The following is a 27,887-nucleotide window of genomic DNA, read 5'->3' as shown; positions in this document are numbered from 1 at the left end:
GCAACATGGTGACAGATTTGGGAAGAATTTGGTTCTGGCAGGTAGTTTTGGGGGGGAGGAGAAGGAAAAGGTGATGGGGAAACCTTTTTTTCTTTTTTTTCCTTTTTTACAAATGATAAATAAAAACAGATGACCCAGAAGGCCGGAGCATAGCTGAGAGCTACCTCTTGTGCCACTACGCACATGTCTGGTTTGTGCCTCGGCTTTCTGCCGGCAGTGGGAAAGGGGGCAAAAGGGAAGGGAGAAGGGAGAAGGGGCGTCGGTGGCTCAGTAGTTCTGCGTTTGGTACCCCTGTGTCTCGGTCTCAAAAGCATCTGCTGGAGGGGGCTGCTGGTATGTCCCGACCGCATCTGTAGCATCCTCCTCGTTCGTGTAGGGAGCATAAGGCATGCCGGAGTCCTGGCTTGGGTCCATGTAGTCCTGGGAGAAGAGGGCCGAATCGGCACCCAGCTGGAAACGCTGATATGCCAGGAATGCCTGGCCCACCTTTAAGGGAGGGGGTGGAGGGAAGAGATGGGAAGCAGAGAGGGGAGGGGAGAAAGAGAGGGAGAACATACCGAGAAAGAGAAACAAACAAAAGTGGGGTTAGTAGTGGTTACGGATTAGTGTGTGAAGCCCGCCTGGAAGATTGCTGGTGAAAAAGCCCCGAAAGCATGGAGGTTCAGGTTGCCCCACAGAGAGCGCAAGCCCACCCAGAGAGGAGGGCTGGGCAGGGGTGGCTGCGAGCCCAGCTGGCTGCATGCAGCCTGCCGGGGCTCCCTGCTGCCTCTGGGGTACACTGGGCACCTCCTGCCGGGCAGTGGGGTTTCACTGACATGGCGCAGGTTGCAGAGGCTCAGGCAGCCTGTGGTTAATCCCATTCAGACCCTCCTGCCCCTGAGAAAGGCAATCTGCTTCAGCTCTACTGCAGAAGGCTCGTCTGCCAGGCTGGATGTATGCAGCCATTTTGCCTGCAGCAGACAGGAAGGAGAGCAGGATTTGACCCAGAGTAGCGAGGTAGTGGTTACCCCCCTGTAACCTCTTCACCGGCCAACATCCAGCAGCACAGACCTTGGGAAGGAGCAGCAAGAGACAAGGTGGTTGCTTCCCAGAGCAGGGGACGGTGAGCAACTGCTGCTTCCTGCCCCAGGCACTGCAGGCAGGATGCCCTTTGGTGGACTGAGGGAGTCCGGGCACAGGGTTCAGCATCACGGACCCCAGCAGGCACAGCTCGTCATCCCAGAGCATCCCTGATAGAGGTAAGTGGTCTAGTAGGTGATGGGTTAGAGGTTTTGGGGGAATGAGGTCTGGGCAAAACGGGGGAGATATAAAGGTAGGGGCAGAGGGCATCTCCTGGCTGAAGTATTAGGTCTGAGCAGTCACCAAAAGAAAGGCACAGTGGTGTTACGCAGCATTAGTTAGGGTGTGGGTGAGGGAGAGAAGGGGGCAGAGGAGGAGGAGAAATTGCCAGTTCCAACTCCCCATAGGGAGATCCCCCATTCAGTGGACAACCTGGCCCACTCCAGCTCGATGGCTCCTCTCTTCCCACGCCATGCCCTGCTGTGACCACACATGGACACCTGTGGTTGGGGCATTGGAACTGTCTGAGCTCAGTAACCTCCTCCAGCTGCATCCCTCCACCTCCTCCCCTAAATTCCCTTGTCAGCAAGGGGCACTAAGGCAGCAAGGATGGGGAGTTAGGGAACAAGGTGCTGTATTCTTCCTGAAAAGTAATGTCTCTGAGTCTCCGGAAAGCCAGAAATGTGAGCAAGCCCTGTGAGGAGAGAGAGGGGTGTGGGGAGGAGAATCAGTAAGGAAGAGCAAACCAGAGCATTTGATTGAAATAAAAACCCCAAGGAACTGGAGGAAGAGGATGCCTATTTAGCACTTGCAAGCCCATACATCGTGGAGGACCACTGCAGGTGGTAGCACCTCAGAAAGGGTCCTGGGGGACCCATTGCAAAAAGCCTTGCTCCTCATCGCACCATCTGCTGGAGCTTGCAAGGGGCCTTCAGAGCACTCGAGTGCAGAATGCCACTTGTGGGGACACACACATGCTGCCGTCCCTTGCCCCACCTTGGTGAGGGTGCTGACTGCACAACCCTTTGCAGCCCCTCTTCCTCTCTGATAACTTTGTGGTCTTACAGCACCCTTCCCACCTGGCCCCTGCCCATTGTTACGGCCTGTAGGGAGAGGAGAAGATAAAGCCACAAGGACTTACACATGGAGACTGGCCTAAAATGCTTTCCTGTTTGGCACTATCCTGTCACTTCAGACAAAAATCACTCAGGCTTGGTGCTTTCAGAGATGGGAGGAAATCGTGGGGGATATTTATATTGCACATCACAGTTTTTCCAGGAAACTAGCAATAAAGAACTGTTGGGGAAAGGGCAGTCTTAAGAGACAGCGCTATCACCTTCCTAAGAGGCGACCCAGTGAGGCGGTGCTGTAGTCATGGGTGCAGGCGGAGAGCCCAGAGGGATGCCAATTGCAGCCTCTTGTGGCCACTGATGACATTTCACATGATGGGAGCAAAACAGGGAGGGAGATGAGTGCAACCCTCAGTCTGGAGCTCCCTTCTCTGCTTAGCATCTGTGAGGTGAAAATGCTGTTAAGGTCCTCTGATGCACAGGGAAAATGATGTCTGGGGAGCTGGCTCGTCCAAGGTCATATTAGAGGTTTGTCAAGGACACTCCTTACTGGGATATGGGACCCTCTTTCCCATTCCCTGAATGGAGGTTGTACTGAGATGGGTGTTAGTCTCTTCTCCCAGGTCAATAGCGATAGAATGAGAGGAAACGGCTTCAAGCTGCATCAGGGGAGGTTTAGATTGGATATTAGGAAAAATTTCTTTACTGAAAGAGTGGTCAGGCATTGGAACAGGCTGCCCAGAGAGGTGGTGGAGTCGCCATCCCTGGAGGTATTTAAAAGACGTGTAGATGTGGCACTTCAGGGAATGGTTTAGGAGACAAGGTAGTGTTGGGTTGACAGTTGGACTTGATGATCCTAGAGGTCTTTTCCAACCTTAATGACTCTATGATTCTATGACTCTGATTGTGCTTATTAATGCTCTAGCACCTTCTTCCATGTAAGTTTTTGAGTCCTTGTTTCCCAGGTTTACCTCCTAACTACCTCCCCTCCTGCTTTTCCTCTCAGAAGCCATGTGAACTGAGATTTCAGAGGAAATCACTCTTAGCCAGTCACCTTCCATTCCCCGCAAGCTAATACAGTGCAGAGAACACCTGATCCAACATCATGGTGTTCTGTACTCACCCAGGTGAAGATGGAGAAGAATGAGAATGTGATGGCTGCTCGGGCTGCATCCCCTCCCTCATTCATTGGGTTGTCCTCTTCTTTTGAAGCTTGCCACTGGTTGGTCAGAAAGCAGAAGCCAACAAACCAGAGGAATGCCCAAAAGGCTGGGATGGAACACCACCAGCATGCCAAACGGGAAGAGAAGAGACATCAAGAAGGTATGTGTGAATAGAACATAAACACATCACATATTTCTGGAAGCTTCAACCCTACAAGACCCACCAGTGTGTTGCAGACTGGGCCAAGCTCTGATTGCACAGCCTGTCTAAGCCCAAGCAAGCTGGCAGGCTCACTGATGGCTAAATTGTCAAGGTGACAATAGGTGTCTGCAGAAAGTACCTCAGGAGAGTTAATTTGATTGTGTTTGGATCGATCACAGGACTTTCATTTGGCCTTGGGAGGGAGCCTGAAGGGCTTTCAGTACAGGAGCAATCACCTGGGCTCTCTGAAACAGCCACTGCTTTGCAACTCTGTCTTGCGAAGAGCAATTCCTTCCAAGAGAGCTGCAGAAGAACGGGAAGCAGCCGGCCTGCAGTTGTACAGAGACCGACTTTTGCTCAGGACAGCACAGGCTAAGGGACTCACACTGAGGAAAGGTGCTGAAGGATCATTAACATGCTGTACCTCCAGGGAAGGGGTAAAGGTGGGGGGGGCCCCAAATCCAGATTGGCAGTTGGTGGGGAGGAGTGGGACTCACCCTCTCTGGCAGCTGCACCCAGATGCCTGGTAGCGAGGGAAATGGGCATTCTTAAGTGGCAGGAAAATGGGGCTCAGTCCTTCCCCTCCTCTTGTTAGCTGTACACAGGACTGCTAGGGAAGTGTCTAACTGTGAACAAACTTGCAAGCCAGAAGTCCTATACAAGTTCAGATGCTGCACCTGATCCTGCTCTCACTCCACTCGTGGCCCCTTTGACAAACTGTGGGGGGAGCGTGATGTGGAGAACTTTACCTGTATGCCAGGAGTAAGCCAAGAGCACGATTCAGGATCACAGCATGAGAGCAAAGCGCCTCCTCACGCCGCTGCTGGCTTTACACATGCACATGCACACATGTACCATCACTCCGTCTGTCACTTCAACACGCTACTGGGAATGGAGAGACCTGACTGTAAGTTAGAATAAGCCTCAGGGCTTAATGAGGTCCTGCACAGCTATTTATGTGGGGACTCCAGGTAACCTAGCAGGACTGGTTTAGTCAGCCTGAATGAAATCCTCAACGTTTTTTTATGTTAAAATATATGGGGTTCAATCACCTAGAGCTGGAAAAGAAGGAAGTACTATCTCCAGAGGCATCAACACTTGGCCTTAGTAAGGACAAGTGTGCAGGGAGGCAACACCTGCTGAACCTAAAGGGCTCCCTGAGAACCTATGTTCTCCTATGGAGAACAGCAGAGAGGCATCAGCCAGGCTGGCTGAGAGAAGTAAAGAACCCAAAGACCTTCCTGTTAGCAGGAACCTGGCCTGCAAGGTGGCAGAAGCCCCCTCCCTCTCCTTTGGCAGCAGAGGAGAGGGGCACTATGGCCAAGCAGCCAGGAAACTCACCAGAGACTCCGATGTCTGAGAGCACTGCCTTTTTGCGGTCCTTGACGCTGCTGATCTGCGGGAAGTAGGCATCTAGAGCCAGGTAAAGAAGGCAGCTGAGGAAGGCGAGGACACCCACGGTAATGCCATAGTTGCAGGCATTGTGATTGCGGTTGAAAATGCAGTGCTCTTGTGTCTCGTCTAGGCGGTTCACATATCCTTCATTGACAATGGAGCCAAACACCACAATGGAGAACACCTGGTGGGAAGGGAGGCAGGAGACACGTCAGGGCAAGCCCCATCTCTATGGACCAGCACAAAGGAGCTGAGCTTTGCGCAGGACAGCTGCCCTTCGTGGGCACCCTCTGCTCTGCTGAGCTCCTGTCCCACTGCCGTGCCTGGGCTCTAGCCACAGGGAATTTACTGGGGAGACGGTCTCATTTTATTTCTGAGGATTAACTTAAAATAGGACACTTTTAGACTGAGACTTTTTATCCGTCTGATCTAAAGCGATGTACAGCAGTCGCAGTCTGGAGTAAGAGTAGCTTCCCGCAGACACACAGGGAGGTGACATGGAGTGTATATTGGGATATGGTTTTGGTGCGGGTGCCTGCCTACTGGGGCTTCAAGTAGTGGAAATCCTCTTAGTCTACACTTATTCTCCCACCCACTCCTTTCCCTTCTAGGAATTTATTGTTTCTACCACGCATTTGTTCATTAATTTTGTCTATCCAGCTACCACACTCTTTTCCCCTCCACCCTCCCACAATCCACAGCTCTGTGGCTCCGTTCTGCCATGCTTCCGCTCTTCCCATCTCCCTACACATCACACACCTCTCTATCCACCGGTTTTCCATCAGCCCAGCCCATGACACCACCTATCCTTCTGCCCACTCACCTGCACGCCGACACCCTCTAACCTTCCCCAAGGATTTCACGAGCCAAGTATCCCTCCTCCAGGTCCACCTGGCAGGACCACCATGAGTCTTTCCTACCCCTCACTGCCACTGCCACTGCATGTTATTTTAAATCAGGTAGAATTAAGGATGAGTCCAGGTAGAAATGCCATAATCCGCAGTTGCCTGTCTAATCTTTGCTCACAGGCTTAGCCTTCAACACCTGCCACAAGGCCATCCCTCTTTGACACAGCAAGTTCACCAAAGCAGAGAGCTATTTACAGCAGCCCCAGTCCTGCATCTCAAATAAACTGCTTCACCTCACAGCCACAGGAGAAAGAGGGGAAGATTAAGGCATCATGTACAGATTTCTCTTTGCAGGGCACCTTGAGACCCTTCGTAGGAACAGCTCGTCTGCAGGCTGCCTGTAAGGGCCCCAGGCAGACAGGAAATAGGACCTCAAGCATGGGGTGAACATACATATGACATGCACTAGGACGTCACCGGAGCACTCTGCTAGCCTGGGAGTTGTCTGCACAACAGAAGCCTGGCATCCTTGGAACCACCACCCCAAGGAGAAGCAGCACACAAGAAGGTGATGTGGCCCATAGGGTGCACAGATAAGTCTGAGGGTTTGCTAGGTCAGAAGGACCCCAGTACCACTTTAACCAGCCAGGCACTAGGAGACCACAGGCAGACAACCGAGAAAGTGGAGAAGCAGCTTTGTGAATGCAGGGAAAACTAAACTGTTGATTAACACCAACCTGATATACCATTTATCATCACTGGGGCTGGATGCCCAAGATCCACAGCGCAGACCTCTGTGGCATCAAGAACCAGAGGAAAAACCTTACTCATGGTCCTCAACAGCCCTTGGGCAGATACCCAATACTGACTAAATTTCAGCTGCCAAACTCCAAAAAGTATCCACTGACACCAATACTATTTTTTCACCCCAAGGCTCATAACTGGGTCACACTTGGGTTGCTGACATTGGGCTTATTTTTTACACATTAGAGCAAACTAAAAAAGCTAGAAGCTGTCGCTGGTGAGCATGGGAACTGTATGGGTTCTCTGAAAGTTCACAAGAGCTTTTTAAGCTTGGAAATAAACCAACTGACTTCTCCTCCTTCTCCTTCTTCTTCCTGAGAATAAAGATTGATCATACTTTGCAGAAATTACCCATGAAAAACAAAATTAAACAAAAATCTCTTCTTCCTGAAGCAAAGGCTTGGTCTTCAAAATTTGAGCCCACGTGGTTGGGAAAGGCAGCAAAATTGCACACAATTATAGCCAGGCTTTTTCAGTGGGAAGTCTCACATACCTTCTCAACAGGCTGGGCTGACAGGTCTGCCTAGGACCATTGGCAGTAACACCGTGTTCCTCTAACCTGAGGGGGAGCTGTCAGACTCCTTGAAGTGACATCTGATGTGAGGTTGTGACCAGCACTGATGCTGCCACCTGAAGTGCCAACCTCCTTGTACTGGGATTACAAAGTGGGTGCCCCGTTTTCCACAGCATTAGATCAAAAATGTAGCTTCTCTTTGGAAGACGAGAAACAGCCTTCAAAGTGGCATAGCCTGGTGTTCAGTTTTGGTTTAGGGCTCAAAACTGGTAACATGTCGATTCCCTGAGCCAGGTCAACCCTTGCAACAAGCTGCTTTGCAAGTTTCTGCTTACTCATTTGGCATGAATGAACTGCTGTAATGGCCTCTCCACAGAGACACCTCTGTTTACTCTGTTCATATCCTGATACACATCTTCCTTCTGCTCTTATCTTTGGGTTTGCTTCTGGCCTTTAAGGGCTCTTATCTACAAGTGAAGAAGCAGAATAATTCCTTTTTGCATTTGTCCCTTTATACCTAGCTACGTTGCCCCTTTGTGAAGACACAGCTCAGAGTCATAGATCAGAGGGACATCTCCCTCTCCCTAAAATTTCAAGCAGAGGTGGCATTCCTAACTTCCTTTCTCCATCTTCGGTCAGCCAAGATGCCACAACTTCTCTCCTATGAAGAGAAAAACGTTTTACAGCCTGGAGGTGCCCAAGGTATGATTTACTGGCAAGCATCTGATCTTAGGATTTTTCTGGGGAGATTCCACTCAGGGTATTCTCACTTGTGAGCAGAACAAGTCACTGCAGATGCTTATCTTCTGTGCCCTGAAACAGCCACCCCAAAGTACTCTTTGTCCTTAGGAAAGCCTTCTACGGACCAAAGCACAGTAGCTTAAGGGTTGTCTCCTATCCATGTTTTCCTCACTACTGGTGTCACCTCTGGTCCATGCTCCACTGCCTGGTGCTGCAGAGAGGACAAGGTTAGTGGCAGTTTGCTCCCTTTGCCAGCCTACCACCACCCTCATAGCACAGCAAAATGCTGTGAGGATCTGCTGTGCACAGAAGCCTTGAGCTGGACTGAATAACAGAGACTGGGCAAGAACAGGCAGGCTCAAACCAGAGGTTTCAGTCCGACAGGCAGAGCTGGACAGCAGCAGAAGAGGCAATCGCTGCTGCTGCCTACAGGCAGCGTCACCCATTTTACCTCCTTGATGCCTGTAACCAGAAGCTGTTGCGACAGGTGCACAGGCACACAGTTTTCTAGAAAAAATTATAATTATGACAGCCCAGATCTTGCAGCCCTCAGGAGAGTGGGTTGAGAACTGTTGCACACTTAATCCATGGCAGCTGCTTCTTGTAGTTCAGGGGGCAGGTGGGTGGAAGCTCACTGACGTAGCAAGTCATCTTAGAAAGAGCAAGTATTTTTTATTTCCTTGATTCCGTGCAAAAATTATCCAGGCAGCAGGTACAGTATAAATGCTGCTTGGATTATAAACAAAGCACCAAGTCTCCAAGGATGAAGCATTTACGTTCCCATCCCCACCACAACTGCAGCACTTCTGAAGAAATGCCAGCTACCAGCAGAACTGGTAGGCACGAGCCTCTTGCCCCTCTGTGTTACCGCCGCTTCTTCCTTCCGCCTGTTTGGCATTGCGAATCCTCGCTGCACAAGGCCTCACCTACAGCCACTAACAAAATGGTCCAAAATACGTATCAGCTGCGAAGAGGAGGCGAGAAGATGGCAGGAGTCTTCTCCTGACTGAGCACTGAGATGCAGGGAAGTGACTTGTCAGAAGACAGACAGGAGGCGGGTGCAAAGCACTGCATCCCAACACCCCCAAACACAGCCCATCCTTCCACTCTACAGAGGTAGATCATTAGCCGCTTTCCTATGCTCGGTAACAAAAACCAGCCAGCCATCCCCAGCTTTGTGCACCTCAGTGGCCTCATTTCTTCAATGAGGCTGTTTAAGTCAGTTAACAGGACTTGAAATAACTAGATTTTTAGGCTGAGAGGGTTTCCTTAGAGCAATGTTAATTGGGCAGGTGTGCAGCCTGTCTGGAGGTGCACGTTTAATAAGCAGTTATATATTCAGCTACGTTTAAAAAAAGGGACAGAAAACAGCATGTAGAGAAGATCTGACCAACTCAGCGCTGCTGCTGGGACCCGGCTTTTCTCAACTTCACCGCTCCTTAAACATCACATCCACACAGGTTGTTGCAATGATTTCCTAGATTTCTGTTTTCATCAAAGATCTCCAAGACACCAAGTGAAGCCCAGAGCCAGGCACTTTGCAAAGCTGACAGAGACAGAGCAACTTGCTGAAAGATGCAGCGAAATGAACATAATGCTAAGCACTGTGGGGAGGAGACAGGGAGAGGCTGACAGTTTCCCTGTACCCGTTTCTCAAGTGGCTCATGCTGGCCATTACAGGCATGTAAAGCCTCACTACAGCAAGAAAAGTGCAGATCAGGCAAAAGGCTGCATCCCACTGTAAAAAATCTTTTTTTTTTTTTCTCTCATTGAATTGAGAGATTCTCATTGTTGGTGATCTGATTTTGCCAGAGGCAAAGGTGAGAGATGAGCCCTTAGAGGAGAGGCTCTCTGGTCCCTTCCCACCTCCCTGCTGCAGGCTCAGCCCCACAGAAAACCCAGCGAAACCTCCTGAGCATCATGTGAGGCTTTCCACCACACTGCCATGCATCAGATGCTCCTGAGCATCATGTGATGGATGCAAAGCACGGCCAGCCTCCGGCGGTCCACTAGGATTTTCCTGTACCTCATCCCAGGAGTTTGTCACACTGCCTCCTGACTTCATCCCCGAGATACTCACAATGGTGTAGCAGGGATAAGGCTGAAGAGGGCTTTTGTTGAGCCTCCTGCTTGGGCTCACTGCAGTGCCCTCCAGTCACAGGCTCTGTCACACTGCATGTTGCCTCTCCCTCTCCCAAACCCTATTTTTATTCTGTTATAGAGAGGAAATAGTTTGGTGACATAATAGTCCTTGTGGGACTTCAAATCAAATCCATCTCAGGCAGAATGAAGCAATAACCTCTTCTGTGTCTGATCTGGTAATGACCAGGAATAAATCTGTTTAAAAAGAAAGCAAGAGCAGGAGAGAGTGCAGACGATAAACTGGCAGAGATGATCTGGCTTTCATTTTCATTCAGCCACTTGCAAATGGAGTCTCTGGAAAGCTGCTGAGAGCCCTGCACAGACATGTATTATTATTATTATTATTATTATTATTATTATTATTATATCTACTTGCATTTAGTTCGTTTTGAAGAAAACACATGCAGCTTTTGATACACATGGGACTGGCAGCTTGGAAACAGGCAGCCTTTATTTATTCCCTCCAGCCGGCACCATGCAGACAGCAAACGACTCCCACGGTCTGGATGGCGTGTCTGAGCCCTGTGCGGGTGCTGGAGGGGGCCAGCCTCCCCGTACCCATTTGTACCCAATTCCCCTGAGCAAGAGACAGGGGAAGAGCATGGGTACACCAGCACCACCCTCCCAGGCCAGCAGCCCACGTGGCACCAGCCCCCCAGCCAGGGCTGAGCCGGGGCAGGTGATGGAGGGGAGAAAGGCTCCGCATCCCTAATTCCTACCACGGGATCTGGGACAGGCTTTCCTGGCCGGCCCACTTTTTTTCACACATGGCTTGGCAGCCGACAGGCTGACTATTAACCCTTCCGCCTGCTGCCAGACCTGTACCCGGGTCAAACTTCCCTCCCACAGCAGCCAAAGCCCCGGGTGATGCTGGGGCACCCCAGCAGCCAGGAGTCGGGAAGCCTCTGATGACAGCCAGGTCTTGGCTGAGCAGCGCTGCCTGCCACCCCAGGGAGGAAGGAAGAGCTTTGCTGGGGGAAGATGCCCACTGGTGTAACAGAAGGCTGTGTCCCAGAGGGCAACTTCAGACAGCTCTGTCCAGTCCCGCAGGTCTCATGCTCTTCTTGTGGTCAAACAGCTTCTTCTGTCCCACCACTGCTAGTGTCAGCTCCCCAAGGCCACACCTCCGCAGTGATATCCAGCTCCTTCTGTGCTTTCCAGATGGTCCCTACATCACCATGTCGCTGCTCAGCGAAGTGACCACCCAAAAGCCACATCTTTTTCCATAAGGAAGAGTTCCATTTTCTTCCTAGCAACACATTTCTCCCTCCTTGGTTTGGCTGTGCCAACCTATTTGGAGGACCACATCTAACTGCCACCTGCATCTGCTCCTCTCACAGCCACACTAGTCCTCTCTGCTGCCTTGTCTTGCCACAAATGTTTGCCTTAGCCATGTCTCATCTCCATGCAGTTTCTCTGTTCCTCACCTGTGTCCCTCTCATGTTTTGAAATAGCAGACTACATACAATTATCTTATTCTTTTTCTCATATTTCTGACTGCCTTTGGTCCCTGTGTGCTATTTCTGAGAGTTTTACCTGCAAATGTCATTAATGAGAGGTTTGTTCCCGCTCCAAGATCTTTTCTGGAAATGCTATGCTGGAAACAACATGACCTGCTGTATCCAGCCCTGAATCACCCCCTGGCTCTGCACATCTATTGCTCGACTTCTGATGTGGCCTCTCAGCCAATCCTAGTGACAGCGACTCCAAAAACCTCTTTTGAAGCTGACCCAAGGGAGTGGATCCCATGAAGAACTGTACCTAGGACTTGACCAAAAGCACTTGCTTTGAACAGCTGCGTTTCTTTCATCAAGCGCCAACGTATCTTGCAAGCATGCAGCCAACGAGCATGGTGGCTGGGGCAAAAATCACATGGAGGAGCAGAGGCAGAGAGCATGAGCTGTGGTCCCCGAACACAGGGAATGTCTCAGCTAAATTTAGCTGGAACAGAAAGAAGGTGGAGGTTGCAGCTGGTTTCAGACTAATGTGGCCCCTGAGCTCTAAGGCTTGGTTTAAGTGCCACCGCAAGCCCACACCGGTGTCCTTTCCATACGGTGAAAGGTGGTGTGGGGGGAAGAGGCAAAGGGTGTCGTAAGCAAGGCGTCAGTGCGGCAAGTCAGGACCCGCTGTCAAGGCAGGAGACGAGGCTCCCTGCCATGCCGGGACTTGTCCCCATCCTCACATGTCATGGCAAGACCAGGGATGCGGTTCCAATCCGTCACCTGCCCTGTCCACTCAGCTGGAGTTGCTTGGGATGTGCCATCCCTGCAGAGATGGGACAGTGCTTCTCATCCTGGCTCAGAACACCTGCATGCTCCCACCAGCCAGGGAACATGGTGGCAAAGGCAGCAGGTGATGGAGGAGGAGATGGAGGACAGGCAGCACCTCTCCTCACTAAACCTCCCTCCAGAGGGGCAGTGCCCTTGGTGTCAGAGAGAGATTTGGTGTCTCAGTCTATGTGGCAAGTTTTAATGGGCTGCTTTGCTTGTGTGGCTGTGGTTGGAAATACCCTCACTCAAGCCACCTAGCTGGGCCTGTTTCAAAAAAGCAAGTTACTTTTGCCTTGTTAGGCTTTTACATCAAGCACCGCTTCAGTTTTTCCAGCAAGCAGGTTTCCAAGCAGTCAGGAGTGCCTGGAACAACCTGTTTCAATTAGCATTTTACTTATTTATGGAGCCAGCAGTATATCCAACGCCTGCGGGTTGCAAAGGAGCCTCCCAGCTCCCCCGCGCCGGCTGCGGAGACCACTGCAGGTCAGGGCGTGACAGGATTACACAGGGATGTGCCCACGCTTGCCTGCTTTATGTCAAGATTGATCCTGGAATCACGCACTGTAGCACAGCTCTAGCTCAGTGTGGGTCACAGCTCCACCAGCTCCAGCTGTTGGGTCACATAAGAAGGCTGAAGGCAAGTCTGCAAGTCAAGGTGGTAAAAAATCCACCCATGCACCCATGTCTTGTCTACTGTGGAGCACCAGTTGTGCGATGCAGCTCAGCTCAGAACACGCATCCATGTTGCAGCTGGTGGCAAGCAAAGCGGCACAGCGTGGAGCAATGCCTTGAAAGACCAGGACTGAAAGTAAACCCCAACCACCCATCACAACAGGGCAAGTTGCTTGACTTCTCTTCTCTTTGCTGCTGCTGGGAATAGGGAGGTAGTTGTTCAACCTTTTCCCACAGACAAGTGGAGAAGTGTCCAGGATCTTCCAGCAGCGCATTGCTTCCGTCAGCAAGCCTCAGTCCAGCCGAATTGGAGAAGTCCCCTCACTGCAAGATCCAGATGCCCTTGGAGGCATCCTCAGCACAGATGTTCAGGAGGGACTGCTCCCTAGGGCTGCCTCCCTCTGCTACAAGGTGCTGCTTCATCCAGACAAGTGTATCTGGAGCTGGCAGCGTCAGAGAAATGGCTCACAGTGAGCCAGAACATCCAAACCTGAAACGAGTGCTCTGCAGGACCGTCACCACTCGGCAGCACCCATGCCAGGCAACCTTTCTGTGGGGAGATGCATACTTACTCTGCTGTGCCCAGCCTCTGAAGCACCCAAGAAACCTGAGCTGCCTTGCAACACTGTCACAGTGGACAGATGCTCCAGAATTGCTAACCTCTTTCCATAGTTTAGCATCCTCTTTGTCAAACTTATCCCATATCCTCCTCAGCAAGGAGCAACATAAATAATCTTTGGTCACCCCATCTGCTCCTGATCCTGCAGCTCTCCCTGGAGGTTTGCCACCACCTCAACTGGGTTGCAAACTCCCTGGGCAGGAGCCAGTTTTGCTGCCTGTTGGTAGAAAGCCATATGCACCTCCGTGCCATCATAAAGTCTGCAAAAAGGCATCATGACCTGAGCACAAGGTCACTGCCTGGGGAAGTGATCATGAGAATTTCAGTGAAAGCTCATCACGTGAAACATGACAAAAGGAGTCTCCAGCTTGCCCTGGGAAGACGATGGACCACCCACGCCACAAGCAGGATAAAGGCAAATGAGATCTCAGGAGATGGCAGGCAAGGTGCTTCCAGTGCATGCCAGAGTGGGTGAAAGGAAGGACTCTCAGAGAGACCACGGGGAGGGAGAGCCCTTCGCCACTGGAAGAGTTTGGCTTTTAGAGCCTGGAGATAGAAAGGGTAAGTGCGGATGTGACTGCAGTCTATAAATACACCCAGGGGAAAACACCAGGGAGGGAAAAGCACCATTTAAACTGAAGGGCACAAGAGCACAAAAGCAAATGGATAAAAACCCAGCCATGAATAGATTTATGGTGGAAGGCCCTGACTTATGGAGCCACTGAACCCTCTCCCAGAGGGAGTGAGAAGGGCAAAAACCCCATGAACTAGTCTTTTTTTCAGCAAAGTTCAACCAATTTATGGAAGGGGCCATAAAGGTTCTGATGCTTGTGACAGCCTGAGATAGGACTTCAATACCCATGAGGTCCCCTCTTGGTCTCAAGTTAAAGACCAACACCACAATTAAATATCTGGGGAGAGCTTGTGGCTCTCCACCTCTGCAGAGGGAGAGATGTTCAGGAGGACAGACAAGACCAAGCCAGTAAAAGAGAAAGAAAAGCAGAAGGAACTCATATTTCGGGAGGGAAGAGGTATGTGCGTAGCCTTGTGTCACGATGGCCAGGCCAGCCCCCTGTGCTGGACCGCTCACCTGGAGCGCCTCCAGCTCCTGCAAAAGGACTTAAATTTCCATGGCCAAGTGAAGTGCCTGGGGTAAATCCCGTCCTGTCCTCTGTCAAGGTCAGATGGGCAGGGCTATACAACACTGGGTCCCAAGGAGATGCCAGTCCCCAGGAAGCTCTCCTTGCCTGGGGAGACCTTGCAGGGTGCAGAGCTGAGCTTGGCGAGCAGCCGATAGTGTCTGAGACACTCCAAAGCAGAATAGGTGCCTAATCAAAAAATAAACATATTTCCTGTTCTCTCTCCCTCACCTGGCAGCTCTGGGAAGCCAAAATCCTGCAGTGCTCAGATGAAGGGGACAAAAAAAAACCCCCACCAGACTGAGAGGGAGAGAGAGAATGAGAAAATTCTGCCACAGAGATTAGAAACGGGAGAGCCTTTGTAGGTCACATCACGTCCATCATCCCTGGCCATGCAGGCTGGCTCCTCTCCACCCGCCCAGGAGTGGGGGCCGCACGTACCCCCTCACCCGGCGTGCAGCGGCAGCCCTGGCACGGCCAGCCTGCTCCTAGCATGATGTGCTGTACTGTAAACAAGCTCGGGTGGACGGACAGACAGACAGCCTGTCCACATTAATCACGTCCTCAGCTGTCTTGGGGCTCTCCAGCCGCCCTCCGAGTCACATCACCCAGAGGGGACATCACCCACCCACCCGGCCAGGAGCACAAGGGCTGCCTCCCCGCCAGCAGCAGCAAGCCGGGCCACCTTCCCTTTCCCTCCTCATTTCCTCCACCTGGCACTGCTTTTATTTTATTTTCCCAAAGCCAGCCTGACGCCTCTCCTCCCAGCCCCGGTGCGCATGTGTCTCCTCCGCTCTCTCTCCCTGCCCTCCCTTCTCTGCTCCAGGCCGAGACCTCAATCTCTCCCCCACCGGCTCGGCTCTGCGCTGTAGCTCTCGCTCCCTTAATCCCAATGACCTTCTTGCACAAACGCGCCGGCCCCACGGGCAGCCATGGGATCAGCGTCACGGGAAGAGGGAGAGACCTTCCCACTGGCACCCCGCACCCTCCCTACCACCCTCGTTAGACCCCCCCTTTTCCCCTGCCCGCCTTCGTGACAAATTACTGGGAGGAAAGCATTACAGGGAAAGGAGGCTGTAGGGGGGGGGAAGGATGAGGATAAACCACAGAGTGACGTCCAGCCCCTGCAGCCCCCAGCTCACCCCAGCAGGGCCAGAGCCCAGCGCCCCCCAAGCCCCGACCAGCCAGAGGACCACACCAGGAGTGCAGCATCACCCCCAGTTCCCCCCGTCACCCCACATCCCGCTGCCTCCCCGTGCCTGCCATAAACCCACCGGCATGGGGGAGACATGGGGTGGGGGAGAAGACCCACCACCACCCCCAAAACAGCAGAGATGGAGGCAGGGTCACAGTCCAACTCAGCTCAACCCTTCCCTCCCCAGGGAAGAACCCCCAAACCAGAACACTCTCAGCCCATATGGCCGTATATATATATGGCCCTATATCCATACACGCAGATATACACGTACACACGGCTGCACATCTGTGTGCACATGTATGTGGATATATATGGAGATATATACATATGGAGACATATAAATCCAGAGATAGATCCATATATCCAAACATATGTGCATATATATATATGGAGATATATCCATAAATGCTTATGGTGCTTACATATGTATCTGTGTGTGTATGGATCTGGGTACATGGAAACATATCAATGGACATATGCACGGCTATATATGTGGATACATATGCATACACAAGCATATATAAAATATATAATAATATATAATACATGATAGCACAGAATTATTATAATATATAATAATATATAATGGCATATAACGTAATGATTTTTATATATATATATATACACGCAGGTATGTTGTGAGGTCGGGGTAGGGCCGGCGGCGGCCGCCCGCCCCGGGGGAGCCCCGCGCCCCCCGCAGCCCGGCGGGACGCCCCCCGCCCCGGTGCCGGCGGCAGCCCCCGGTGCCGGCGGGGCCTTACCCAGGAGACGAGCCGCAGGAGGGTGTGCGGCTGCCGGATGAAGGCTTGCGGGTCGAAGGCGCCGCCGGCTTTCCCCGCTCCGAAGGCGCCCCCGTCCATGGCGGCGCGGGGGTGGGCGGGAGGCGGGCGGGGGGCTCGGCGGGCGGTGCCGGGCTGCGCCGAGCCGTGCCGAGCCCAGCCGAGCCGAGCCGAGCCGAGCCGAGCCGAGCCGCGCCGAGCCGAGCCGTGCCTGGCAGCCCGGCGGCGGCGGCGACGAGCCGCGCGCTCCCGCCCACGGCCACGCGCGGCGCCGGGAGCGCGCACCCACCCCCTTCCTCCCGCCGCCACCTCCCACGCCACATCGCGGGGGGTGGGAGGGAGGAAAGGAGTGGACATGTCTGGGGGTGGTGGGAGGGGAAGGCGTGGGGTGTCCGTGGGGCAGGAATGTGAGGAGGGGTGCTTGGGGGGCGTGTGTGGGGGTGTGGGAGGGTGAGGGCACGGCAGGTGCAGCATGGGGGTGTGGGGTGTGCTCTGGGGGGGTGAACAGCACCCAGTACAAAGGCACCCCACCACCACCACAAAGGGAGAGGAAGGCAGGTGTTCAGCCCTGCTGTGTTTCAGTAGGGCCTAGCAGAAGTACAGGGCCTGCCCCCTCACCCACTCACATCCTCTACTCCCGTCACCCCCCTGCCACACAGCCCAACATGAGTATTTCGCTACTTGCAGCCCCCATAGAGGGGTAAGGCTGGCACCCTTGGGTGAGACTCAGCTATCCAAGGGGGCAGCCAGTGGTGCTCCCTGGGTGCAGGCACCCCCACTGGGCACCGCTGCCTGGTGAGCCTCAAAATCACGCTGCAGCAAAGCCTTGGGCTGTCATTATTAACATCCCTCATCCTCCAGACACCACGTCCCTGGGAGGGGGCAGCAGGAAAAAGGTCCTTTGTGAACATGGGAGTCCAGATTTTACGGAGACCCCCTGACTCTGTGAGGCAGAGACTGCAAGATACGAACCTCACATTCCTGAGGATACAGCCTTGGGAGTCACCTGGGCTTCCCAGCATCCACCGTGGCCGCTGGCACAGCCAGGAAGGGATGCCTGAGGAGAGGCCACCCAGCCTGAGGGGTGGCTCAAGCTCCTTGGCCTGTGCCTTTTGTGCAGCGTAGCTCCATACCAGTGGTCCGCTGCCTTCTGCAGTCTCTGATAGTCTATATCAATAGGACTGAAATGAAAAGCAAACCCTTGAGTTGTAACATGGTTCCCTAAGCTCGGCAATGGAAGCCAAAACTGTTTTGAGTCTGCTCCTCCACTTCAGCGTGAACACAACTGAAGCCCAACTGCTCAGATGCTTCAGCTGAGCAAGATGCTCTGCATGCACCGGATTTCTACCGGGAATACCACAGGACATCTCTTCATTATGGGGATACTCAGCTCAAACCAGGCAGCAGCGTTGCTGGAAGCAGCCTGCAAAAAGGTGAGGTGGGAACACTGTGAGCACTCTGTGAAGTCTTACAGTGCCAGGACAACTTCAAAGGACCCAGAAATACAAAAGTCCCCCATTGAAAGCTAAATCCCCATGAACTGGAGGAGATGAATGGAAGAAGGGAGATAAATGAAGAGGGGAGGGGTTTGGTTTTGCTGAATAGGTGCCTGAAATGCGCCGGTGCTCTGGATGAACAGGGTTTGGACCAGGTACGCAGCAAAACCAGCTGCTCCCGCCCCAGACCCAGGCGGGGTGATGGTGCTGCACCCGACCATCGGCATGGAGGCTGACGAAGCAGAATGACCGGCTGGGTGGCTTACATCCTGCTCGCCTCCGGGTCACACCTATGCAGAGAGTCAGGTTAGCAGTAAGGGAGCAAAGGGCAGAACAGGATGGGGAATATGTTCTACCCCCTCTAGCACCATTTCATTATGCCCAAGTCTGAATTCATTTTCTTGGCAGAGTCTATGAATCAGCTCCTCAAGATCTCAGTGCAGGAGCTAGAGGCAAATGCATGGGGGAGATAAAAGAGCATTTAAAGCCCACCGTTGGTCACCCATTAGAAGTAGCACCCTAAAAAGTGAGCAGCCATCCTTTGTGGGGCATCTTCTGAGAGGGCAGGTTGGAGGTAGGGGTTGGGCACTTCCCCATCACATCCAGCCATAGAATAACACAATGGTTGGGTTAGAAGGGACATTTAAAGGTCACCTAGTTCAACCCCCACCCACCCCCCACAGTGAGCTGGGACATCTTTGCCTAGGTCAGGTTGCTCAGAGCCCCATCCAACCTGGCCTGGAATCTTTCCAGGGATTGGGCAGTTCTCTTTTGGGAGGATGAGCTGCAGCGCCAGCACAGCTGGACCCTCAGCCCTCCGGTTCGTGCTGGTTCCCTTCCCACCATCCGCCAGGTTAGGGCAGGCAAAGAAATGTCCTCCAAACGAAGCCCTCACGGTCTGTATGGGCTTTTTCATGCAGGTTTGCCCACAAAGCCCCTCCAGCAAAGCCTCCAGCATTGGGTTTTACTTAACCTGCAGGGACTGGAGTTGGGGAGGGGAGGTGGAAGGTTTCTGGGAGTTGATTAAGCGTGTTTAACTCTTAGATATGCCCTCCTTAATTATTTCACGCTAGCCTCCCCACACTGAATGGCTTAGCTGCATTACAGCTGCACAGCTGGCAGCAGGATTTGGCTCTATAGGTAGGTGTTTGCTTGAACTGTTTAATTAATGTTTGCAATAACTTGATATAACCATAATGTGCCGCACTTACATCGCACGTTACAGGTCAGCACCCCCACGTCGGGAATTCAGATGGTTTCTGTGCAGTGCCACGGTCCCTGGCGGGGAGGGAGGACACAGGGCAGGAGTCGTCCCCAGGGGGCACCCATCTCCCCCACAGCGCTGTATTTGTCCAACACATCCCTCTCTGTACGCCCCAGGAGATCCTGAGGGCAAACTCTGGGTGCTGTGTGTGTGTTGGGGGGCAGCTCCAGCCCACCCAGCTGCGGGTACTGTCATCCTCATGGCCTCGGGTTTGCAGCCCTTTCTGTACCACAGGCAGCGGTGGATTAAATTCCTTATAACAGCACAAAACTACCTACTTATTCTCAATTTATTCAGCCTCTGGATGTGATGGGGGTGGATCTTTTTATTCAGCAGTTTGGATATTTTCCACAGACAGCCTCGTGGGTATATCTAATACCATCTCAACCACCTGCAGCAGTTTAATAAAACCAGTTAAATGCTGCACTGGGCTGCTCTGTCCGGGCAGGTGCTCACCCCTGGCTTGCATTGAGCACATCACTGTCATGGAATGGAAGCATCTAGCCTACTCAAGGAGGAGGACCGCAGTAGGAGACAGTTTCTGACGTTATGTATGTCTGAACGACGACATGGGGACATCATGGTTTTGTGTAACACAATGAAGAACTGCAGCTAAATGCTTATGTAAGGAGCTGCATGGATTTTATTGCGTTTCTCCCTTTCCTTTTTCTTTTTTAAACTCCACTATAACGGTATCCGTCACGACCTGTAAGTGCAGACGCTTATATTTTCAAGTAACTCCGCCGAGTAACTTTTACGGCTGATTTTATCCCGTGGCCCAGCCGCACCGGCGCAGCCGCCGCCGCACTCTTTCGGCCCCGCTCCCCACCCGTAGCGCCACGCGCGCACCGCCCAACCGACCTCTCGCGAGACCGGCCCGGGGGCGGGGCACATATAAAAGCTTGGAGCGCGGAGCTCTCGGTCCTTCCGGTGCGGCGCGGGGAGAAGATGGTGGGTGCTACAGCCGGCGGCGCCGCCCAGGCCCGGCCGCGCCATCCCTCGGGTATCAGCGCCATCCCGCCCCCGCCCGCTGCCCGGCCCCGCTCCCGCCGTCCCCTGACCCCTGAGGGAGGCGGCGTGGGGCTTATTTCGGGGCTCAGCCGTGGGTGGGCGAGGCTTTGCCATGGGGGCGCCGGCCGGGCCTGTTGGGCGCTCGGGGTCTCGGTGGGGCGGGCGGGCGCGTGCTCGCAGAAGGGCGCTTTGTCCCCGGCGGGGTTTGCTCTCCCCTGGTTTAGGAGGAGGGGGTGTCTTTTCTCGAGAGGCCCTGGCAGTTGGGGCACGGCGCGTTGAAGGCCAGGAGCGCGGCCGGAGCGGACTCGGCTGCTCTGCTCGGCCCTGCTGGGGTGGTGGGCCCGGGGCGCGGAGCAGCCAGTGTCATAAGGCAGTAAACCGCTTTTCATTTGTAGGATCCAATTTCGTGTTTAATTATGTCACTCAGATGATAAGGTATGGTGCTGGCAGCCTTCAGTCTTATGTAGCTGTCAAAATTTAGTTCTGCTGGGCCCTGCCACGAGACTCATAATCCTAACAAAACGCCCTTTCTGGGCGGGTAAACTTGTTCTGCTTAAGGCAACTTGAGTATTTTTCGAAAGCTAAGACATCTCTTAGCTGTTATTTGTTAGCTCCGTGCTTAGCTGTACAGTATTTGTCTTAAGTTTGGCTGGGTAATTCTTTGTTGGGCTGAGAGTTCTCTGGGTAGAGCCCAGCCTTCCTTGGCCCTCAGGTTGCAGAGGGAGGCTGCAGGGCTGGTAGTTGAAGAGAACAGCTCAGATGAAAAAATGGGTTTCCACCCAGAGTGACTGATGCAAAGGTGGATGTTAGAATACTGCAGCTTTTCAAACTGAGATTGTTTTTATAACGCTTGTTTTCATAGTGTTATTGATTCGTTGAAACATTTTGTAAAGTTATCTCTGCCGTGTCCATTTTCAAGTCTTCTGGGGGGCATTGAAATTCTCATGGCATGCTGTGGCCAAACCACAGCTTGTGTGGTTTCCTGACTAGCATGGGACTTGGTGATGTCTTAAAATAAGCTTGAAAGGGAGGGAGGGGACATTGAAGGAATCTAGGAGGAATGTGGCTGAGGCATGAGGGTTATGTTCTTAAACATAATGGAAATCGGAAGCCAAGTAGCAGATGCTGAGACGAATTTCTAGAACAGAAAATGTCTTGTATATATGTGGTATTCGTGCTTCAAGGCAAGAAGAAAATTGGCCTTGGCCCTTAAGTGGGTATAAGCGAATCTCTATAGCAAACACTAAATGTTTATTCTTCCTCTCTAGTCTCACCGCAAGTTCTCAGCTCCGAGGCACGGGTCTCTGGGTTTCCTGCCCCGCAAGCGCAGCAGCAGGCACAGGGGCAAGGTGAAGAGCTTTCCCAAAGATGACCCTAGCAAGCCTGTCCATCTCACTGCCTTCTTGGGGTACAAAGCTGGCATGACCCATATTGTCCGTGAAGTTGACAGACCTGGATCCAGTATGTATTAATGTTCCTCTGAACAGAGGAGGTAGTTCTGTTTTCCTTTATGAATGGTGGAAGGTGACCTGTTTGTTAGTAGCTCTGGATTTTAGTTCTGGCTTGACTTCAGCCTATTTAAAGCCCTTGAGTGGTGGGGTATAAAGTACCCAAACCCCTCCCTCTTCAATGTGAGCGATGTCCTAGCAGCAAGACTTCATGTCTAGCGGTGGCTGTTTTGTTAATGGTCCTGTTTCTGAGATGCGCAGTGACTTGGTGGTTTGGTTTACCCGCACTGTAACAGGCTGCTTACAATGCGCAGACATAAGTAAATCACCTTTGGCTTTTTTTTGGCTGATTGTAGAGTCCTGAATGTAGTTCTCTTACTACCGTCCATTTTGCATATCAGGCTTTGTGCTTCCCACTGAGCTAGCCTCAAATATTGCAAGGCATTAAATTATAACTTAGAGTTGGTCACTTTATCATGCGTCGTCTTTGCCTTTGTGAGAAGATCTTGAGCCATTTAACTTTCACATGAAGGATTTGTGAGTGAGAAAGAACAGATGATGTATAGTAGCTGATGCAGGTGTTAATTGTTGTGCTGTATTTCTGTCCTCATTATCCAGAGGTGAACAAGAAAGAGGTGGTTGAGGCAGTCACAATAGTAGAGACTCCTCCCATGGTCATTGTGGGCATCGTGGGCTATGTGCAGACTCCTCGTGGTCTCCGCAGCTTCAAGACCATCTTTGCTGAGCACATCAGCGATGAGTGTAAGCGTCGCTTCTACAAGAACTGGTAAGAAATCAGGGCTTTTGTTGCCTTAATCTCATGCCCTGGTGTTTGGGGTTTTTTTTTGTCTGCTGGGTTGCAGGTTATCCTTGTACAGCTTTTTGAAGAGGCTTTTCAGCAATTAGTGTTTGGCCTTGATGAACTGTCCTAATAATGGGATAGGCCGTAGGAATGGCTCTGGGAGGGTGACAGCATAATGTTATTTAGTGCCTTTCTTGGCATGGGGGTGATGGTGTTGGTTTTTGCCTGAGATCTGCTTAAGAGGCTACACGTGATGATACTTCGACGGGCGGACATAAGGAAATCGCCTGTGGCGCTTGTTGTTGAATGTCGAGTCCTGACTGTAGCCCTGTTTTCTCAGGAAAGGGGAAGACAAGTGTTCCTTCTGATTACTGTTCCAGGCACTGTTGTGAATCAAAGTATGTGCATTTGCCCAAGTGTGGCTCCAGCGTGTCTAGAGCTTACAGCCTGTTTATGAACTTTGCAGGCTGAGAAGACGTCAGAGCTGGGCAATAATGATCTCAAAGGTGTTACAGTAACAACCTTACTGTCAGGCATAGCTTGGGCTTATAAGGTGGGAAATAACAGTATTCTGAAGTGGATAGCAGTCATCTGACAATTGCTTTAAAGATCTGTTTTTTTCTGTTATTGTTTGACATCTCTCTACAGTCTTTTGTCTTCTGTACTGTGAATGTTAATGTGCTTTCGAATTCATGGCAGCTCCGCTCAGCTCTGGCAACTTTGCCTCTGTCTGATGAGCTCCAGGCTCCGCTTGCCAGTGGAAAAGAGTCTTTAGAAGCTGGCAATGAGCCAAAACCAGCTGAGGTGGCAGCTCCTTCCGCTCGTCCCCACTTCCCGGGGGATTGATGAAGGGCTTAGCCAAACCTTGTCTCTGCTCTGCTCCTGAAGGCACAAGTCCAAGAAGAAGGCCTTCACCAAGTACTGCAAGAAATGGCAGGATGAGGAAGGCAAAAAGCAGTTGGAGAAAGATTTCAATAGCATGAAGAAGTACTGCCAGGTTATTAGAGTCATGGCTCACACTCAGGTAAGCAACTGCAGGACTGTGGTGTACAGTGGAAAAAACTAAGACAGCAAGCATAAGGCTCAATCCAATGATCCAGGGAGATTTCTGGCCTCACCTGCAGCCTCACATGAACTGTTAAACACTATACAAATAATCATGCTGTTCATCCTATACAAAGCGTGTTCTCACAGGATGCCTGAGGAGCCTTGAGGGCAACTGCTGGCACTCCTCTGAAGCAGAGTTTGAGAGAGATTGCACCATAATAGGAACTTCTTGGACTCAGTCCTATGCTGATACCATGTAGACCTGGGCTCTACATCCTGAACTTTAACTCGGGTTTGTGTGGTCAGCATTGTTTTGGGCTGTGTCCTGTAGGGACTGCAAACACTCAGAGGCCTTTGGTGGCTTCTGCTCAGCTGAAAGAGGAGTATCGCTGCTGAGTGGTGTGGCGGTGTCTATTGTAAACACCAGTTGTCTGCCAGACATACTACTAGAATTAATTTCCCATACTAGCCAGCAAAGGCAGTATTGTAGCTGCTGTTGATTTTCATTGTATCAGCCCGTCTGCTAAATATGGTCAAGTAACTGTAAACATGACCCTGCCCAACATGTCCTTCACAGTAGCAGGCTTTATCGTAGCTTGATTTGGGTTGGAAGGCACCTTTAAAGATCATCTAGTCCAACCCACTGCCATGGGTGGGGATGTCTTACCATATCAGGTTTGTCAAAGCCCCATCCACCCTGATCTTCAATGCTTTCAAGGATGGACCTCCACACCTTCTCTGGGTGGCCTCTTAGAGCATTTTACCACCCACATAATAAAACTTCTTCCTTATGTCCAATCTAAATCTACCTTCTTTCAATTGAAAACCATTGCCCCATGTTATCTTCTGTCCTTCCTGGATGGAGTTTTGTTGGAGGCTCTGGGATTAGAGACAGTTGTTAATTCTGCATTCCTGTGGGTGTTGAAGAACTTCCAGATACTGTGACTTGTCATTTAAGCCACAGCACAGCCTTTCCCCTTAGTGTAGGGCCTTATACTTCAGTATGTTGAAGTTGTTTATCTTGGAAAATGGTATGTTTAGTAAGAAAAACAGATTAGTGCAGGGCTAGAATGATACTGGGCTAGTTAATGAGGTCCTTCTTGGAAGAGCATGAGCTAAATCTTATCCTTTGCTTCCTAGATGCGTTTGCTTCCCCTGAGGCAGAAGAAGTCTCACCTGATGGAGATCCAGGTGAACGGTGGCACTGTTGCTGAGAAAGTGGATTGGGCCCGGGAGAAGCTGGAACAGCAGGTGCCTGTGTCATCTGTCTTTGGCCAGGATGAGATGATAGATGTCATTGGTGTCACCAAGGGCAAAGGGTACAAAGGTAAACACATGGAAGTTCTCTTTGTGATTGGGATATAGATTTTAATGAAAACCAAGCCTTGAGTTTTGGCAAGTGTGTGGGCTAAGAGCTGAGGAGGTAAATCCATAGTGCTGTCATGGTTCAATGATGAGACCATGGAATGAGCGCTGGGCACAGCGCCTGACATCTGTGAGGAGTCATTCCATGCTGCCTTCCTTCTGAGAACACAACCCAGGGACAGCGGGGAGGGAGCATGGGCGGTTCAGGGGCAGGGTGCTTCACCAGGAAATGTGGTTAGTTCCTGGGATGCTGGGTCTGGGCTTCCCTTTTGTTGTCCAGGGATAGCAGCTTGAAAGGTGGCTTAAATTCTGGTTAAACAATTTGGCAACATCTCAGCTTGACATTAGTTTGCAACACTGCTTTGGTTTCTTTCAGGTGTTACCAGCCGTTGGCACACCAAAAAGCTGCCCCGCAAGACTCACAGGGGTCTGCGCAAAGTGGCCTGCATCGGCGCCTGGCACCCCGCTCGTGTGGCTTTCTCGGTGGCCCGGGCTGGTCAGAAGGGGTATCATCATCGGACTGAAATCAATAAGAAGGTTTGTGTCTCTGAACTGCTGGGAGGAAGTGAGCTGGCCAAGGTCATTTGCTGCATGACAGTGAATAAATGGAGAGTTTTGCTTTGGCAGTTTTGCTCTCTTTGTTTGGATATAATCTTGGGGGCAGCAATCATAGTCCGTTATGTTGGATAACCATAAAATTCTTGCATGGCCTTGTGTTTTCAAAGTGCAACAGACATTTTTCTCCACTCTGACACTTCTAGATCTACAAGATCGGCCAGGGTTACCAAATCAAGGATGGAAAGCTGATTAAAAACAACGCATCAACTGATTATGACTTGTCTGACAAGAGCATTAACCCTCTGGTGAGTTTTTGCAGCTGTATGGTGAGAGCCTGGTTGTGAGTTGCTGTCTTCAGAGGCAAATGAGCCTGGTACAAGGTGCAAAATGAATGAATTGCTCTTGAGGAAAGACTTGGCTGCTGTGGGAGGTGATGGTGCTTAGTCATTCTTCGTACTGACTTGTGTAACTTGCTAATTGCATTTGTGTGGGAATAGTATAGAGGGATGTTACAAACCTAGAAATTATACTTGTAAATAAGGACTAACCTAGCAGGGAGAGCAGCTTTTGCTGTTTTGTCGGCCTCCTCTTATGGCTGCTGTTCTTACCAAAAGTCTTAAGGCAGCAAGTAAATTGTATCAAGAAACTTGACCAGCAAAAGGTAGTGATGGGAAGGGGACTTCAATGAATGTGGGAAGGCCCAAGACCCAGAAGTGCTGTGAGAACATCAGGCTGTAGGCAGATGTGATGACTGGTCCTGCTTTATACAGAGCACTGACTGTTCTCTCCTTGCTCAGGGAGGCTTTGTCCACTACGGTGAGGTGACCAATGACTTCATCATGCTGAAAGGCTGTGTTGTTGGGACCAAGAAGAGGGTCCTAACCCTGCGCAAGGTGAGTAGCACAGCAGCTTAAGCTGGCTGCGCTACCTCTGGCGCAGGTATTGCTTGCTGCTGTGGGGATTCACGTAGTCAGCTAGAAAGAAAAGCCCGGAAGACCATTGCTGTAGACGGGCACAGAAACCCACCTCATGTTAATGACCTCGGGGGTAGCCTGAGGTACTTTCTCTGGTTAATTCAGTTCCAGGTAGGTTTGTAAGGACACGCTTTAGCATTGGGAATCCTCGGTGACAGTAAGGATGCTGGCAGGCAGCCTGGGGTTTGCTTGGTATGAGCTGACCAGTCTTCAGCCTCGAAGGCTGAAGGTGCAGTCTGGCTTACTGGCAAGTGCTCCTTGCACACAGTAGCAGCTGAAGTATGAGGTTGGGGTGACTTGGGAGGTGTTAGCTGTGGAGGTGATAAGAAGTAGCCAGTGTACTGGCAGGCTGAAAGGGTGCTGCTGCCGCCTGCTCACCTGGCACCTCTCTTGTAGTCCCTGCTGGTGCAGACCAAACGCCGGGCCCTGGAGAAGATTGACTTGAAGTTCATTGACACAACTTCCAAATTTGGTCATGGCCGCTTCCAGACAGCCGAGGAGAAGAAGGCTTTCATGGTAAGGATGCTTTCTGAAGCTGGCAGCTTTGTATTGCATCTCTCTGTATTGTCTTTCAGCTAATGGCAGTTGGAAGCTTGACCTTCGGGCTTGCCACAGGGCCAAAATTTCTGTGAAACCAAGTGTGTAGCTTCAGTCGAGAGGGTTGGTCCTGCCAGCTTGGCTATAAGCATGGTGGGGGGGCTGGGGTCTTGCATTCCTTGGCAGCACTTGATGCCTGAGGGGTGTTGCCACGTTTGGGCACAAGCCATTCAGTGAAGAGGTATGGAACAAGTGGTGAGCTGAACCGTATCTGACACAGGGAGTGGCTCTGCACTGCGCTTCTCCGCTCCGGAGGGTTGTGGGGAGTGCTGGGTGTGAGGCCCTCGCCGGGTCAGAGTGCGGTTCAGCTGCTTGGGGGCTGCACCGGAGCTTCCCCGCCAGGTGGCACCAGCATTGCTTCTCAGTTGCATTTGAAGTCATCGATTTGGTGCAACGTGGCTGTGCCAAGTTCAGCTTTCCCCTGAACTCTGTAGCTGTGGAGATGGGGCTTGGGATTTCCAATGGGCTGTAACATTGAAGGGATTTTTTTTGCCTTCATTTCCTTGCAGTAAGAGAAGGAACTACAGCTCCGTAATCGGGATGTGATGCGGTCTTTGGTCCAGACTGCTGTTCACACAGCTTCTTTTCTTTTTTTTTTCAGGGACCACTCAAGAAAGATCGTATTGCAAAAGAGGAGACAGCTTAATGTGTGGAACAGTCCTGTGGCCTGTGTGCTCCCAGACCAAAAAATAAATATTTTAAAGACATTA

General features: G+C 51.6%; 2 protein-coding genes and 1 non-coding gene across 6 annotated transcripts; 2 read left to right on the top strand and 1 right to left on the bottom strand.

Annotated features, from left to right (window-relative positions):
• Positions 1-74: 74 nt before the first annotated feature.
• SYNGR1 (synaptogyrin 1) lies at positions 75-16,842 on the bottom strand. 3 transcript variants are annotated; one of them, XM_075077599.1, is made up of 4 exons: positions 16,598-16,842; positions 4,836-5,073; positions 3,253-3,398; positions 75-486 (listed from the first exon to the last, which is right to left on the bottom strand). In XM_075077599.1, the coding sequence occupies exons 1-4, from the start codon at positions 16,694-16,696 to the stop codon at positions 268-270; spliced, it is 702 nt and encodes a 233-aa protein (XP_074933700.1). In that variant the 5' UTR covers positions 16,697-16,842; the 3' UTR covers positions 75-267. The 3 variants fall into 3 exon arrangements, with proteins under 3 accessions (XP_074933700.1, XP_074933701.1, XP_074933703.1); XM_075077600.1 differs by having other exon boundaries at positions 75-420; positions 16,598-16,839; XM_075077602.1 differs by having other exon boundaries at positions 75-1,753; positions 16,598-16,822.
• Positions 8,777-27,887, top strand: RPL3 (ribosomal protein L3). 2 transcript variants are annotated; one of them, XM_075077582.1, is made up of 10 exons: positions 8,777-8,784; positions 21,655-21,847; positions 22,453-22,621; positions 23,525-23,660; positions 24,824-25,010; positions 25,425-25,585; positions 25,810-25,911; positions 26,404-26,499; positions 26,977-27,096; positions 27,779-27,887. In XM_075077582.1, the coding sequence occupies exons 1-10, from the start codon at positions 8,782-8,784 to the stop codon at positions 27,821-27,823; spliced, it is 1,212 nt and encodes a 403-aa protein (XP_074933683.1). In that variant the 5' UTR covers positions 8,777-8,781; the 3' UTR covers positions 27,824-27,887. The 2 variants fall into 2 exon arrangements, with proteins under 2 accessions (XP_074933683.1, XP_074933693.1); XM_075077592.1 differs by lacking the exon at positions 8,777-8,784 and adding an exon at positions 20,248-20,326.
• LOC142052207 (small nucleolar RNA U83B) lies at positions 25,127-25,218 on the top strand. The gene has a single exon (XR_012658776.1). It is a non-coding gene; the product is annotated as a small nucleolar RNA U83B (small nucleolar RNA).

Source organism: Phalacrocorax aristotelis, chromosome 1 (genome assembly GCF_949628215.1).
Source record: "Phalacrocorax aristotelis chromosome 1, bGulAri2.1, whole genome shotgun sequence".
NCBI lineage: Eukaryota > Metazoa > Chordata > Aves > Suliformes > Phalacrocoracidae > Phalacrocorax > Phalacrocorax aristotelis.
The sequence above is the reverse complement of the archived record's forward strand: the minus strand, read 5'-3'. Positions and strand labels throughout refer to the sequence as shown.